The sequence below is a fragment of the Sus scrofa genome, chromosome 9 (assembly GCF_000003025.6).
Source record: "Sus scrofa isolate TJ Tabasco breed Duroc chromosome 9, Sscrofa11.1, whole genome shotgun sequence".
Lineage (NCBI taxonomy): Eukaryota > Metazoa > Chordata > Mammalia > Artiodactyla > Suidae > Sus > Sus scrofa.
In genome coordinates this window covers 92389425-92404953 of record NC_010451.4, presented here as the reverse complement: position 1 = coordinate 92404953, position 15529 = coordinate 92389425, and the positions used below count along the sequence as shown (strand labels likewise).

General features: G+C 41.1%; 1 protein-coding gene across 3 annotated transcripts in view; it reads right to left on the bottom strand.

Annotated features, from left to right (window-relative positions):
• The window catches only part of CCDC126 (coiled-coil domain containing 126), a 47172-nt gene that overhangs the window by 14288 nt on the left and 17355 nt on the right, over nucleotides 1-15529 (bottom strand). For all 3 annotated transcript variants that reach the window (XM_003357478.4, XM_021102513.1, XM_021102514.1), the window contains one exon: nucleotides 7039-7429. In XM_003357478.4, coding sequence (XP_003357526.1) covers nucleotides 7039-7276 — 238 coding nt within the window. In that variant the 5' untranslated portion in view covers nucleotides 7277-7429. The remainder of the gene's footprint in view (nucleotides 1-7038; nucleotides 7430-15529) is intronic.

Here is a 15529-nt window from a genome sequence, read left to right as displayed (position 1 = left end):
ATCTCGCTTTATATCTCCTTCTTATCTAGTCATCTATATTTGATCCTCAAAAGCCAATGCGGAGTAACCCTCATCACTTAAAAAAACCATCAGGGAGTTCCCATCTTGGCGCAGCAGAAACGAATCTGACTAGGAACCATGAAGTTGCAGGTTTGATCCCTGGCCTTGCTCAGTGGATTAAGGATCCGGCATTGCCATGAGCTCTGGTGTAGGTTGCAGATGCGGCTTGGATCTGGCGTTGCTGTGGCTCTGGCATAGGCTGGCAGCTGTAGCTCTGATTAGACCCCTAGCCTGGAAACCTCCATATGCCATGGGTGTAGCCTTAAAACGACAAAAAAAAAATAAATAAAAATAAATAAATAAACCATCATAAGGGGGAGAAGAAAAAACAGAAAGTGTATAGGCATTCCCAGATAAAAATGGTAAACTAAACAAAGGTTTAACTTCTGCTGACTCTGGATACATTACTAAAATAGCAAAGGTGTTTTTTTTCTCTTTCTCTTTTTTCTTTTTTTGGGGGTGGGTTGTTTTTTTTCTTCTCCTTTTTTTTTTTTTTTTAAACACCCTGTATCCTATGGAGTTCCTGGCCAGTGGTCAAATGTGAGCTGCAGCTATGCCAGGCCAGGGTTCAAACCTGCATCCCAGCACTCCAGAGATGCCACCAATCCCACTGTACCACAGCAAGAACGCCTCTTTTTCTTTTTTTTTAAAGCATAAATCCACGAGGCTAAAAACAACAAGAAGGGAGACAATAGCCACAAAACTCCAGAAGCTGGAAAGCAGATGGATGAGTGTGTACTGACTTACACCTGGACCTTAAAAGAGAACCCAAAAGTAGTTTAAAAATTAAGAAAAATCAGAGAGCAATTCATTTTCCTTCACAGAAACCTACCCCTAAAACTGTTGCAACAGGTACCAATGAAAATAGGGATAAAAGGGGGATCAAAAAAAACAGAGGATTGGGTAAAAATTCATCTATAAGCAATGTGATTCCTAAATTCTCTTTACCACTCCAAAATCAGGCAAGCCCCCCTAGCACTGCAGAAATTCTGAGATGTGTTTCTGGAAGCCAGTAAAACAGTGCAGGGGCCTGAGTACAAAACTGAAGAGGGTGTGTGGTGGGAGAGAGGAATAAGTCAAAGTCCCATAGTAAGTGCTAAAGCTACTACTACTCCTCCCCTACCCTTTTCCTCTCATTCAGATCCCAAAACACTTGGAGGCCTACACATCCAGCAAGAGAATGGAAGTCCTTCTCTATAGAATTTGACTAGTTTAACAAAAAAGACCTAATTATACTGACTTTGGGGACATACAAAAGAAAGAGACAATGATATTAAAGAACTTGGCTGGCCTTTGTACCAGGTTCTTGGCAGGTAGTCTCTAAAAACCTAAAATTTACTGATTGTCTTTGTTATTCAAGGTGGGCCCCTGAGGCAACACCTAATAGTTTATATTAAAATGGGACTTGGGGAGTTCCTGCTGTGGCTAAGCAGATTAAGAATCCGACTAGTGGAGTTCCATCGTGGCTCAGTGGTTAACAAATATTAGGAACCATGATGTTGCGGGTTCGAACCCTGGCCTTGATCAGTGGGTTAAGGATTCGGCGTTGCCGTGAGCTATGGTGTAGGCTGCAGACGTGGGTCAGATCCCACGTTGCTGTGGCTCTGGTGGAGGCCAGAGGCTACAGCTCCGATCAGACCCCTAGCCTGGGAACCTCCATATGCCGCAGGAGCAGCCCAAGAAATGGCAAAAAGACAATTAAAAAAAAAAAAAAAAAAAAAAACCCCAACTTGTATCCATAAAGATGCAGGTTGGATCCCTGGCCTCGCTCAGTGGGTTAAAGGATCCAATGTTGCCAGGAGATGCAGCAAAGGTGTCGGATGCAGCTCAGATCCAGCATTGCTGTGGTTGTAGGCCAGCAGCTACAGCTCCACTTCGACCCCTAGCCTGGGAACCTCCAGATGCCACAGGTGCACCCCTAAAAAGACAAAAAATAAAACGGGACTTGAGGGATTTCCCACGGTGGTGCAAGGGGATCAGCGGTGTTTCTGGAGCACTGGAATGCAGTTCAATCACTGGCCTGGCACAGTGAGCTAAGGATCTGGTGTTGCCACAGCTGTGGCATACATTGGAACTGTAGCTCAGATCTGATCCCTGGCCTGGGAACCCCATATGCCAATGGGCGGCCAAAAAAAAGAAAAAAAATTTTAATGAATAAATAACGTGGGATTTGGGAGCTTGGGTCCCTGCTACAGTGCAGTTTTAATCCCTGGCCTTGGAAACTTCCACATGGTGTGGGAGGGGTCAAAAATAATACAATAAAATAGGACTCAGAGTCGGCCCTTAGACAATTTATGCTGGGATGACTCAGAATGGGGGCTAGCCATGTCAGAAAGACCAGCCCTGTGATTAGAGCATTATTTTTGGAGTGGGGGGGGCTGGGGGGTGAAGGGAAAGACTTGGAAATTGAGTTCAAATATATAGCTAATGATTCAATCATACCTACAGAATGCAACATCAATAAAAGCTATAGCCACTAAAGTTTGGATGGGCTTCCTTAGCTGGCAAATACTCAATACTGTCACACACTGATGTGCCAAGAGGGCAATGTGTCCTGATTCCATGGGAAGAAAACAAAGGAAACTTCACAGGTGGAACTCTCAGACCCTGCTTTGTCAGTCTCTCCCTTTGGCTGGTTCTGCTTTTCATTTTGCTGTAATAAAACTATAATAGTAAGTATAGTGCTTTCAGTGAGTTTCATGAGTACATTTCATGAAGTATAAACCTGTGGGAGTAGTTTATAGCCCACTCTTCAAAAGTGGGGGTGGCCTGTGGACACCCAAACTTACAGCTGGTATCTGAAATGAGGACAGTATTGTGGAGGATTATGCCCTTAACTTGTGAAATCTGACCTAACTCTAAGTAGTATCAGAAGTCATTGAAAATATTAAGGATACTCCCAAGGAAATGTTCCAGCCAGATCAAGTGTGAATACCACCCAACAGCTTAGCACTTTCTACCAAGCTTATTAGTGTCTCATTCCAGAAGGAGGGCAGGCAGTCAGGCAGACAGGCCTCAAAGGTTAAGGATCACCAGACATAGGTGGAAGAAACAACACTTTGGAAAAGCTAACATTGGTGACCTTAGAGAAATAACAAGAAACAGCTCTTAGAAATTACAAATATGAGCAAAAAGGAGTTCCTGCTGTGGTGTAGCAGAATCAAATCTGACTAGTAACCATGAGGATTCCGGGTTCCATCCCTGGCCTTGCTCAGTGGGTTAAGGATCCAGTGTTGCTATGAGCTGTGGTATAGACTGAAGATGTGGCTCAGATCCTGCATTGCTGTGGCTGTGTTGTAGGCCAGCAGCTATAGTTCCAATTTGACCTTAGCCTGGGAACTTCCATATGCCGAGGGAGCAAAAGAGAAAAAAGAAAAAAAAGAGGGGAGTTCCCGTCGTGGCGCAGTGGTTAACGAATCCGACTAGGAACCTTGAGGTTGCGGGTTCGGTCCCTGCCCTTGCTCAGTGGGTTAACGATCCGGCGTTGCCGTGAGCTGTGGTGTAGGTTGCAGACGCGGCTCGGATCCCGCGTTGCTGTGGCTCTGGCGTAGGTGGCTACAGCTCCGATTCAACCCCTAGCCTGGGAACCTCCATATGCCGCGGGAGCGGCCCAAGAAATAGCAACAATAACAATAACAACAACAAAAAAGACAAAAGACAAAAAAAAAAAAGAAAAAAAAGAAAAAAAAGAGAGCAACAAAATGAAAAATTCCACATAGAAGTAAAAATAGGGATTTTCCCATTGTGGTACATCAGAAACAAATACGAGTAGGAACCATAAGGTTGCACATTTGATCCCTGGCCTTGCTCAGTGGGTTAAGGATCTGGTGTTGCCCTGGGTTGTGGTGTAGATGGCAGACACGGCCCAGATCCTACAGTTCTGTGTCTATGGCGTAGGCCAGGAGTTGTAGCTCCAATTCAACCCCTAGCCTGGGAACCTCCATATGCCACAGGTGCAGCCCAAAAGGCAAAAAATAAATAATTAATAAATAAATAAAAATAAAGCTAAGGAAATACTTCAAAAAATAAAGCAAAAAGACAAAGAGATGCAAACTAGGAGAGCAAATAAAGGGAAATTAGAGGACCAGCTCAGATGGCCCAAATATTGAATAAGAGAATTCTAGCAAGAAAAAAATGAAAACAATGGGAAGGAAGAAATAAATAAATAATTTTGGAAAAATATCTCAGAATTGAAGAACCTAAGTTTCAGGATTTAAAGTGCCCACTGAGGTCCATGCACATGTATTTAAAAAAAAAAAAAAAATCCCTGGGCGTTCCCTTCATGGCACAGAGGAAACAAATCCAACTGGAATCCATGAAGATGCCGGTTTGATCCCTGGCCTCACTCAGCAGGTCGGGGATACAGCATTGCCATGAGCTGTGGTATACATCACAGATCAGGCTTGGACCCCACTGTTGCTGTGGCTGTGGCATAGGCCAATAGCTGTAGCTCCAATTTGACCTCTAGCCTGCTAACTTTCATATGCTGTGGGTGCAGCCCTAAAAAGCAAAAAACAAAAAACAAAACAAAACAAAACAAAACCTTATGCCATCAAGGCACGTCATCAAGAAATTTCCAAACAGTGTGGGACAAAAATCTTACAAGCTTCCAAAAAATAAATCATATAGAATGGAGAATCAGAACAGCATTAGATTCCCAAAGGACAGTAGAAGCTAAGGAGGAAAAAAAAGAACAAAGCATTTTTTTTTATTTATTCATTTATTTATTTGTTGTTGTTGTTGTTGTTGGTATTTCTTGGGCCACTCCCGCGGCATATGGAGGTTCCCAGGCTAGGGGTCCAATCGGAGCTGTAGCCTCCGGCCTACGCCAGAGCCACAGCAACGTGGGATCCGAGCCGCGTCTGCAACCTACACCACAGCTCACAGCAACGCCGGATCGTTAACCCACTGAGCAAGGGCAGGGACCGAACCCGCAACCTCAAGGTTCCTAGTCGGATTCGTTAACCACTGCGCCACGACGGGAATGCCAGAAAAAAGCATTTTTTTAATTTTTTCATTTTTTTTTTAAAATCAGAGCTGCGTTTGCAACCTACACCACAGCTAAAGGCAATGCAGCATTCCTTAACCCACTGAACAAGGCAAAGGATCCAATCCGCATCCTCATGGATACTAGTCGGATTCATTTCCACCTCGCCACATCAGGAACTTCTGAACGAAGTTTCTGAACGAAGTTTCCAAGGGAAACCTATTCCCAAACTACGATTGTATACTCAATGTTTCAGTTAAGCATGAAGGTAGAGGGGTAGTTTAAAGAACCAAAAAAAAAAAAAAAATTTTTCAAATATGCAAAGACTCAAAACTATGACCTCCTCTCTACCTTTCTGAGGAAACAGGATCTGTTCCAACAAAATGAGGGCTTAACCAACAAAGAGAAAGCCACAAGATTCTGGGAAACAGGAGGTCCAAAAAGACAGAGGTAAAGGATGATGGCAGAGTGAGATCCTAGAACAATTCACCACTACAAGCCTAAAGAGGTAACAGTCCAGACCAGAGCAGATCCAAAGGCTCTGGAACAGATTTCTTGAAGATAAAAAGTGATGAAATAACTAATGTATCTGAAAATACTGAAAGAAGATCTAAACAACTGTGGGGAAGCCGGGGTTGAAAACTAGACAAAGAAACAAAAATTGAGACATATTAATTCTAGAGGAGAAAACAAAGTTGTATAGAAAAACAAAAATAAACATAATGTACTACAGGAACAGTAATAAATACCATCAACACAGTCATAATAATGCAAACACTGAACACTGTTCCAACCAAAATTATTATAGACCAAGAAACACCTATGTGTGAAAGGAGCCTGGGGTGGGCATAATGCAGTTTTGGGTAAAAAAGAAAGCTGAACCTTCACCCTGTTTAGTGGGACATTAACAGATAATTCCCATAACTGGAAAATCAAGAAGTAGCTCACAGAGTAGTTATTTTGAAGTATAGAAGTAATCACCAAATAAATCAGATTAAATCATTTTAAATGGCTGGCTCTAAGAAATGGGAAATGTGAGGCCTGTTGGGAATGGGAAGAACTTCCCTTTTTCATTACAAGAATCAAAACACATTTTGATTCGTTAAATACATACACATGTAACCTTAATTTTAAGAAAATACTGAAATAGGAGTTCCCACCATGGCTCAGCAGTTAACGAACCCGAGTAGCATCCATGAGGATGAGGGTTCAATCCCTGGCCTCATTCAGTGGGTTGAGGATCTGGCACTGCCATGAGCTGTGGTATGGGTCACAGACGCAGCTCGGATCCACGTTGCTGTGGCTCTGACGTAGGCGAGCGGCTAAAGCTCCAATTTGATCCCTAGCCTGAGAACCTCCATATGCCTCAGGTGCTGCCCTTAAAAAAAAAAAAAAAAAAAGAAAGGAAATACTGAAATAGAGAAAATGGCCACACACTCATATACACATAGGGTTCTAGCTCTTCTTGCTCTTTAAGTCTTAAAACCAAGAGAGAATATGGCGTCATAAGGAACAGAAAACATAGCAGGAACTGGGATGTGAAAGGGAGAAGGCCAACAACACTGGAGATAAAGGCATAGCTAATTTACGATTTCACAGATGTTATGCAATTGATGATTATACTGGAACAATCGGGGAAGTGTAAATATAAAAATTAGGGATGACAACAGTATTGTAATTATGTAGAAAAAGGTCAATATTTTAGAGACACATATGGAAATGCTTACCAGCAAAATGTCACTATTTCTATAATTTAAATCTTCTCCAAAAATTAGACAAAACAAATACCGCAAGATAATAAAACTGTTAAAATCTACGTGATGGATATAAGGGTATTTATCATATTTCTATCTTTCAGTATTTGAAATTTTTCATAATATAAAGTCAAGACAAAATTACTTTGTGAAGACGTGAGTCAGATTTCCGTAACTATCTTTAAATGGAGAGAAGATAAAGAGGAGAAAACCAGAAATATTCTAAGGTTATCTTACCATATCCTGCCATAGAAGCGCCATTCTCGACATCCACTGTGTTCTTATTTTCCTCTGCTAGAGCTTTAACATATCTTTTGCTTAAATCTAGTATTTGTTCACGTAACTTGACACTGCTTTGATGTCTTGGTTGTTGAAATGTATAATGCAGTAACATCAATCCCCAAATGAGTCCAAATATAAGCAACAGTAAACTCAATTTCTGGGACATATTTTTTCTTGAGATTGTAAAAATCATTTCTGATGAAGCAAAGAGATTCAACTGAAAAAAATGGTAACTAGAGGCAAGCCACCAAACAAATGAGACTTTTCAAAGGAAAAAGAAAAAAATCTCCTCTAATATTGCATATTCTTCATCTTCAGCAAGTTTGCCTCCAACTCTCAATTAACTCTGTAAAATTGGAGAAGAAAAAAGGGAATTAGTCTTAATGTATATAAGTAACAGAATAGACAATGACAGATTTATGAAGAGATTATATAAAATATAGTTTGATGTGGAACTATACTATCGTCTTTAATAACCATGACTAAATATGCTTCCAGTAAAGTATATATACTTCAATTTTTTTTTTTTTTTTTTTTTGCTTTTTAGGGCTGCACCCTTGGCAGCATATGGGGATTCCAAGGCTAGGGATAGAATTGGAGCTACAGCTGCCAGCCTACACCACAGCCACAGCAATTCGGGATCCGAGCCATATCAGCTCATGGCAACGCAAGATCCTTAACCCACTGAGCAAGGCCAGGAATCTAACCCGCACCCTCATGGATATTAGTCAGAATCGTTTCCACTGTACAACAGCAGAAACTCCAATACTTCAATTTTTAAAAAAGAGAAAAGCGGTGACAAACATGGAATCTCAAAACACCTGGAGAATAATAATGTGCATGAATCACCAAAACTGTCCAGTGAAGAAAACTCTTCAATTACATCTAATATAGTAAAATTCTTTAAGTAAAAATAAACCTGGAGTCAAAAAAGTTTTATAGCTTAATGAAAACAATCCTTAAGAATTTTTTAACTTTCTGTACTAGTAGTATGGGCAAATAAAACGTATTAATTTTAAACCACTTCATAGGGTATAATCATATAACTAAACTAATAAAATCTAGTTTGAGCCTGAGCAGCTGCAGTGACACCACCAGATCCTTAACCCACTGTGCACAATGGAACTCCTCAACAAATATTTACTGAACCAGCACATATGCTAGGCAGTAGGGAAACTACAATTCTGCTCTAAAAATTTGCTTTCTAGCATAGATGCTTTCAAACCTTTTTTAAAATATTTAATAATCTTATGCAAAATATCAAAATACAAAACATACATAATCAAAGCTCCTCTAGTAGATGTGCACAAGTTGAGCTAAGTGGGGAATCTTTGCTCTGCCAATTCCTATTCAGAAAATCCCCACTCTTCCTTTCCCTCACCCCTGCTACCCAGTCCCTGATACACATCCAATAAATCCAGGAGCGCCAAAGTTTGAAGAATACCCATCTACTCTTGCTAAAGTGTAACTGATCCTGCCAAATCTTACTACAAGCATGACTACCCAACTGAGTATGATAATTACTACGGTAAAATAATAACTGCATTAAAATTGGAGAATTAACTCATTTTCTAATTTTCTTCTATTTCTGCTTTTTTCTTTAGTTACCATGCACAGAATAAATCCCTTCAGATCTTATTAAAATGATAAATTAGTATCTTTTTAAAATTTTTTTTCTTCTTCAGGCCAAACCTGAGGCATATGGAAGTTCCTGGGCTAGGGGTTGAATCAGAGCTGCAGCTGCCGGCTATGCCACAGTCACAGCCACACCAGCTCCAAGCCACATGTGCAACCTACACCACAGCCTGTGGCAATGCCAGACTGTTAAACCACTGAGCAAGGCCAGGAATCGAACCTGCATCCTCACGGACACTATGTTGGGTTCTTAACTCAACAAGCCACAACAGGAACTCCAATACCATTAATATCAATACTGGATTACTAAACTTTGCTTCACCAAGTCAATGTTACCTAATGTTTTTTTTCTACAAAGATTTTTACATTTGAGCTCAGAAAGTGGAAATTATGGATTACCAAGCAAAATTTGAAAACATTCTTTTACATATATATGTTAAATGTATTCTTCCTTTATAAATCTTTACAGGCTCCTATGTCTTTTCAAGTTTTGACCTGAGTGCTAAATTATCTGACTTAGCACCCAGTGGAAATATTAACTGGGAAGCAGTGACAGTAGGGTTCTAAAGCCAGTATGACAACAAAGCCAGAAAAGTTACATCACCAGAGAAGTGAGAATACACACTTGTAGGTATTTTAGCAAATGAAGGTTAAAATGACAACCTAGGAGTTCCCGTCGTGGCGCAGTGGTTAACGAATCCGACTAGGAACCATGAGGTTGCGGGTTCGGTCCCTGCCCTTGCTCAGTGGGTTAACAATCCAGCGTTGCCGTGAGCTGTGGTGTAGGTTGCAGACACGGCTCAGATCCCGAGTTGCTGTGGTTCTGGTGTAGGCCAGTGGCTACAGCTCCGATTCGACCCCTAGCCTGGGAACCTCCATATGCCGCGGGAGTGGCCCAAAGAAATAGCAAAAAGAAAAAAAAAAAAAAAAAAAAGACAACCTAGAGAGTTCTAGGTTACTATACTTATTCTAGGCCAAAAAGGAAGAGACTCAAAACCAGAAAAGGGTACTTCAGTTAAATAGCAGCAACAACCATCATATAATTACTTAGTACCAGATTCTGCTCTAAGCTGCTTACATGAATTAACTTATTAATCTTCACAACATTTCATACTAATAATACTCTCAAACAGGTTAAAAAAAAATTGAGATCAAGAGACATTAAAATAACTTGCCCAAAGTCATTCAACTGAATAGCGGTAGAAGGAGGATTCAAAGCTTCGACTCTTAACAACTGCCCCTCTTTTACATCAATGGCAGTAAAACAGCAGTAGCAGGAACTGTAGCAGTGAACAAGTGCTGAGTTCTTATCATGTGCCTAACTCTTTTTTTTTTTTTTTTTTTTTTTTTTTTTGGTCGTTTTGCTTTTTCTAGGGCCATTCCCTCGGCATGTGGAGGTTCCCAGGCTAGGGGTCTAATCGGAGCTGTAGCTGCCGGCCTACGCCAGTGCCAGAGCAACGTGGGATCACAGCCTCATCTGCGACCTACACCACAGCTCACAGCAACGCCAGATCCTTAACCCACTGAGCAAGCCCAGGGATGGAACCCGCAACCTCATGGTTCCTAGTCAGATTCATTAACCACCGAGCCACCACAGGAACTCCAAATGTGCCTAACTCTTAAATAAACATTTCACAAGGGTTACTTGATTTAGTATTTGTATAACCTCAAAAGAAAAATGTTGTTCTCAATTTAAAGATAATCAGGAGTTCCTGTTGTGGCTCAGTGTTAACAAACCCGATAGCATCTAGGAGGATTTGGGTAGGAACCCTGGCCTTGCTCAGCAGGTTAAGGATCCAGCATTGCCATGAGCTTGGTGTAAATCACAGATGCGGCTTGGATTCTGTGTTGCTGTGACCGTGATGTAGGCCCAGCAGCTGCAACTCTGATTCGACTACTAGCCTGGGAACTTCCAGATGCCATGGTGCAGCCCTAAAAAGAAAAAAAAAAAAAAAGTTATTTTAAAAAAAGACAATCAAATTAAGGCTTTGAGAGGTTAACCTGCTAAAATTTTTACCCAGGCCCACTGACTTCACTTGCCTGAAATTTGGCAAGGGCTGCAAGTCCACAAATTCAGAATCTCTATCTCCATTCAGAGTCTCTCTTTTCCTTTAAAAGTCTCTCTTTTCCTTCAAAAGAGTTCTTATAGGGAGTTCCTATTGTGGCACAGCAGAAAAAAATCCAACTAGTAACCATGAGGACATGGGTTTGATCCCTGGCCTCGCTCAGTGGGTTGGGGATCTGGCGTTGCCATCAGCTGTGGTATAGGTCGCAGACACGGCTCAGATTCCAAGTTGCTGTGGTGTGGGCCAGCAGTTCGACCCCTAGTCTGGGAATTTCCATAAGAAGTTCTTAGAGAACTCTTCTATAAGAGTTCTTATAAAGCTCATCAATGAATTTGGTAAAGTTGCTGGATACAAAATTAATACACAGAAACTGACTGCACTTCTGTACACTAACAATGAAATATCAGAAAAAGAAATTATGGAAAAAATCCCATTTAACATGGCAACAAAAAGAGAAAAAATACCTAGAGATAAATCTACCTAAGGAGGCAAAAAACCTGTACTCCAAAAACTCTAAGACACTAATGAAAGAAATTGAAGATAACACAAACGGATGAAAAGATACACCATGTTCATGGACTGGAATAATCAATATTAACCATAAAATGACCATACTACCCAAGGTAATCTATAGACTCAGTGCAATCCATATCAAATCACCAATGGCATTTTTCAATGAACTAGAACAAAAAAATTTTAATTTGTATGGAAACACAAAAGACCCCAAACAGCTAAAGTAATGCTGAGAAAGAAAAATGGTGTTGGAGGAATCAGGCTCCTTGACATCAGACTATACTAAAAAGCTATAGTCTTCAAAACATTATGATAATGGCACAAAAACAGAAATACTGATCAATGGAACAGGATAAAGCCCAGAAATTAACCAATACCCTTATGGTCAATTAATCTATGGCAAAGGAGGCAAGAATATACAATGGAGAAAAGAGTCTCTTCAATAAGTGGTGCTAGGAAAATTGGAGAGCAACACGTAAAAGAATGAAATTAGAACATTCTCTAACACCATAAACAAAAATAAACTCAACACGGATGAAAGAACCAAAAAAGACCAGATACTATACAACTCTTAAGAGTAAACATAGACTACTTTGTGACATAAATCGCAGCAATATTTTTTGATTTGTCTCCTAGAGTAATGCAAATACAAATAAAGAAATGAGACCTAATTAAACTTAAAAGCTTTTGCACAACAAAGGAAACCCTAGACAAACAAAAAGGCAATCTATACTACAGGGAGAAAATATCTGCAGTTGATGCTACCTAACAACAGGAGACTAATTCACAAAATAAACAAACAGTTCATACAGCTTATATCAAAAACAAAAAAGCAAAAAACCCAACCAAACAATGGGTGGAAGACCTAAAGAGTTACTGCTCCAAAGAAGATATACAGATGGCCAGTAGGCACATGAAAAAATGCTCAACACTGCTAATTATTACAAAAATGCAAATCAAAACTACAATGAGATATTGCCTCACACCAGTCAAAATAGCCCATCATTAAAAAGTCTACAAATAATACATTTTGGAGAGAATGTAGAGAAAAAGGAATCCTCCTACACTGTTGGGGGCAATCTAAATTGGTGCAGTCACTATTAAGAAAAGCAATCCCACATCTGGGTATACATTTGGACAAAACTGTAATTCTAAAAGACACATGCACCTCAGTGTTCATAACAGCACTATTTACAAAACCAAGACATGGAAGCAACCTAAATGTCTATCAACAGAGGAATGGATAAAGAAACTATGATATATAACTATAATGGAATAGTACTCAGCCATAAAAAAGAATGAAATCCTGCCATTTGCAGCAACATGAACCTAGAGATTATCATACTAAGTGAAGTAAGTCAGACAGTGAAAGACAAACATATGATAATACACGTGGAATCTAAAAATGTGATACAAATAAACTCATTTACAAAACAGATTCACAGACACAGAGAACAAATTTATGGTTATGGAAGGGTATAGTGGTAGGTGGGGAGGAGAATTAAGAAAAAGAGTTTGAGGAGTTCCTGTCGTGGTGCAGCAGAAACAAATCCGACTAGGAACCATGAGGTTGCACGTTCGATCCCTGGCCTCGCTCAGTGGGTTAAGGATCTGGCGTTGCCATGAGCTGTGGTGTAGGTCCCAGACACAGCTTGCATCCCGAATTGCTGTGGCTGTGGTGTAGGCCGGCAGCTGTAGCTCTGATTAGACCCCTAGCCTGGGAACCTCCATATGCCACAGATGAGGCCCTAAAAAAGACAAAAAAAAAAAAAAGAGTTTGAGATTGACATACACAAATAAAATAGGCAAACAAGGGGCTATAGCACACGAAACTATACTCAATATCTTGTAATAACCTATAGTGGAAAAGAATCTGAAAAAGAGAATCTGTGTGTGAATCACTTTGCTGTATGTACACTTGAAACTAACACTACATTGCAAATTAACTGTACTTCATTTTTTTCTTTTTTCGGCTGCCCTACGGCATATGGAGTCCCAGGGCCAGGGATAAGATCAGAACCACAGTTCTGCAGTGACCTACGCTGCAGCTATGGCAACATGAGATCCTTTAATCCACTGTGCAGGCTGGGGATCAACATGCATCCTGGTGCTGCAGAGACACCGCCAATCCTGCTGCACCAGAGCAGGAACTCCTCTATTTCAGTTTAAAAAAAATAAAAATAAAAGGGTCTTTGATGAGTTCCTTTGGGGCTCAGAACGTTAAGAACCCAATACAGTCTTCATGAGGATGTGGGTTCAATCCCTGGCCTCGCTCAGTAGCTTAAACATTCAGGGTTGCTGCAACTGTGGCATAGGCCTCAAGTATAGCTCTGATTTGACCCCATAAAAAGACCAAAAAAAAGAAGGGGTGTCCTTGAAACTAGCCCTATTAAAAGGCCTAGGTTTCACAAAACTCTACAAAAGTGACAAATCCCCAACAATGTAAATGGCATTAGGCAGAGAATAGGAAATTAGGAAGCAGGGGTGGCTAGAGGAGGAAAACAGTCCAAAATAGAGAGCCAATCCCTAAGAGGTAAATTCTTCCCAAGTAGGTACAAGCTTAAGAATGATGGGCTGCTCACCATCACAAACACAAACTTTAAAGAGTGAGTGGCAGCACCAACACCAGACACAGAGATCAAAAACTGGCGGGGGGGGGGGGGGGGAGTTCCCGTCGTGGCTCAGTGGTTAACGAATCCGACTAGGAACCATGAGGTTGCGGGTACGGTTCCTGCCCTTGCTCAGTGGGTTAACGATCCGGCGTTGCCGTGAGCTGTGGTGTAGGTTGCAGACGCGGCTCGGATCCCACGTTGCTGTGGCTCTGGCGTAGGCCGGTGGCTACGGCTCCGATTCAACCCCCAGCCTGGGAACCTCCATATGCCGCGGGAGCGGCCCAAAGAAATAGCAAAAAGACAAAAAAAATTAAAAAATTAAAAAATTTAAAAAAAAAAAAACTGGTAGGGGATAAGGCAGAAGCATAGCTGAGGAGGATATGCCCCCAAAGTAATAAATCCCAGGGAACAAGGAAACCCAATTTATACCTACTGTTTTTCAGTGTGAGGGACCCAAAGATCTAAGCTGCAAATATTAAATACAGAACACTTATTGCTCTATACTGCACCATTAGTTTCAGAAAAGAGCGTTTCATGAAAGGTTTTCATAGCTTTGACTCCATGTGTAATGGGTCTGTTCACCACTGCCCTCAGCAAAATTAAAGCAAGCTATCTCGGAGGGAAGTTGGAACCTTTTTTTTTTTTGGCCGAGCCTGTGACATGTGGACGTTCCCGGGGCAAAGATCAAACCCGCCACACAGCAACAACCGGGGCTGCTGCAGTGACAACATCATATCCCCAATCCTTAACCCACTGTACCACAAGGGAACTCTGGGAAGTCAGGAACTTTTATAGGGACTGTACAGTAAGAAATGTATATGCTTTGTAAGTTGCTTGTGTTTCTTAACATGTTTTTCTGTAGTGATAAACATAAAACAATTACTATGAAAAGGGTTTGTCTTGAGTTCCCGCTGTGGCAGGAAGGATTTCATGTCTCTGCAGCAGACTGAGTCGCCGCTGAAGCACAGTTTCAATTCCTGGCCCGGTAAAGTAGGTTATGGATCTGGCATTGTTGCAGCAGCTGCAGCTTGGATTCAATCCCTGGCCAGGAATTTCCATACGCCTCAGGTGTGGCCAAAAAAAGTCTGTCTCTGGGAGTAGTAAAGAGGTGAGAAGTTGGGAATAGTTAATGTCATGCTACATAGGGAATTACAAAAGGACCCGAGGAATAAAGTGAATGTGGGAGCTATCAGAAAAAAAGGACACCGTGGAAACTCCTCTAGGTTAAAAAGATGACCCAGAGCCAGCTTATGCCTGACAAAGAGCTGAAGAGTTCAAGGCCCCTTGAGGATTAGCCACAGCAACCCAAGAAAGCCCTGAAAACTGTCCTGAGGGTTCACTTCCACAAGCAATTCCAACCAAGCCCAGCAGAGGTGACTAAGATTCCAAACAGCATATAATTCTGCCTTTGGCATCTTCTCAGACAATGCTTCACATTAAAATCACCTGGAGAGTTTTTTTTTTCTAAATCCCAATGTAGGTTATGCCCCATATCAACTGGATTAGTATGTCTAGAGCTGGGAGCCAGGCATCGAACGGTATTTTTTGAAGGGCCCAAGTTTACTTCAATGTGCAGCAAAGTTTGGGAACCACTGTCCAAGCTTCAAATTTCTTCATGAA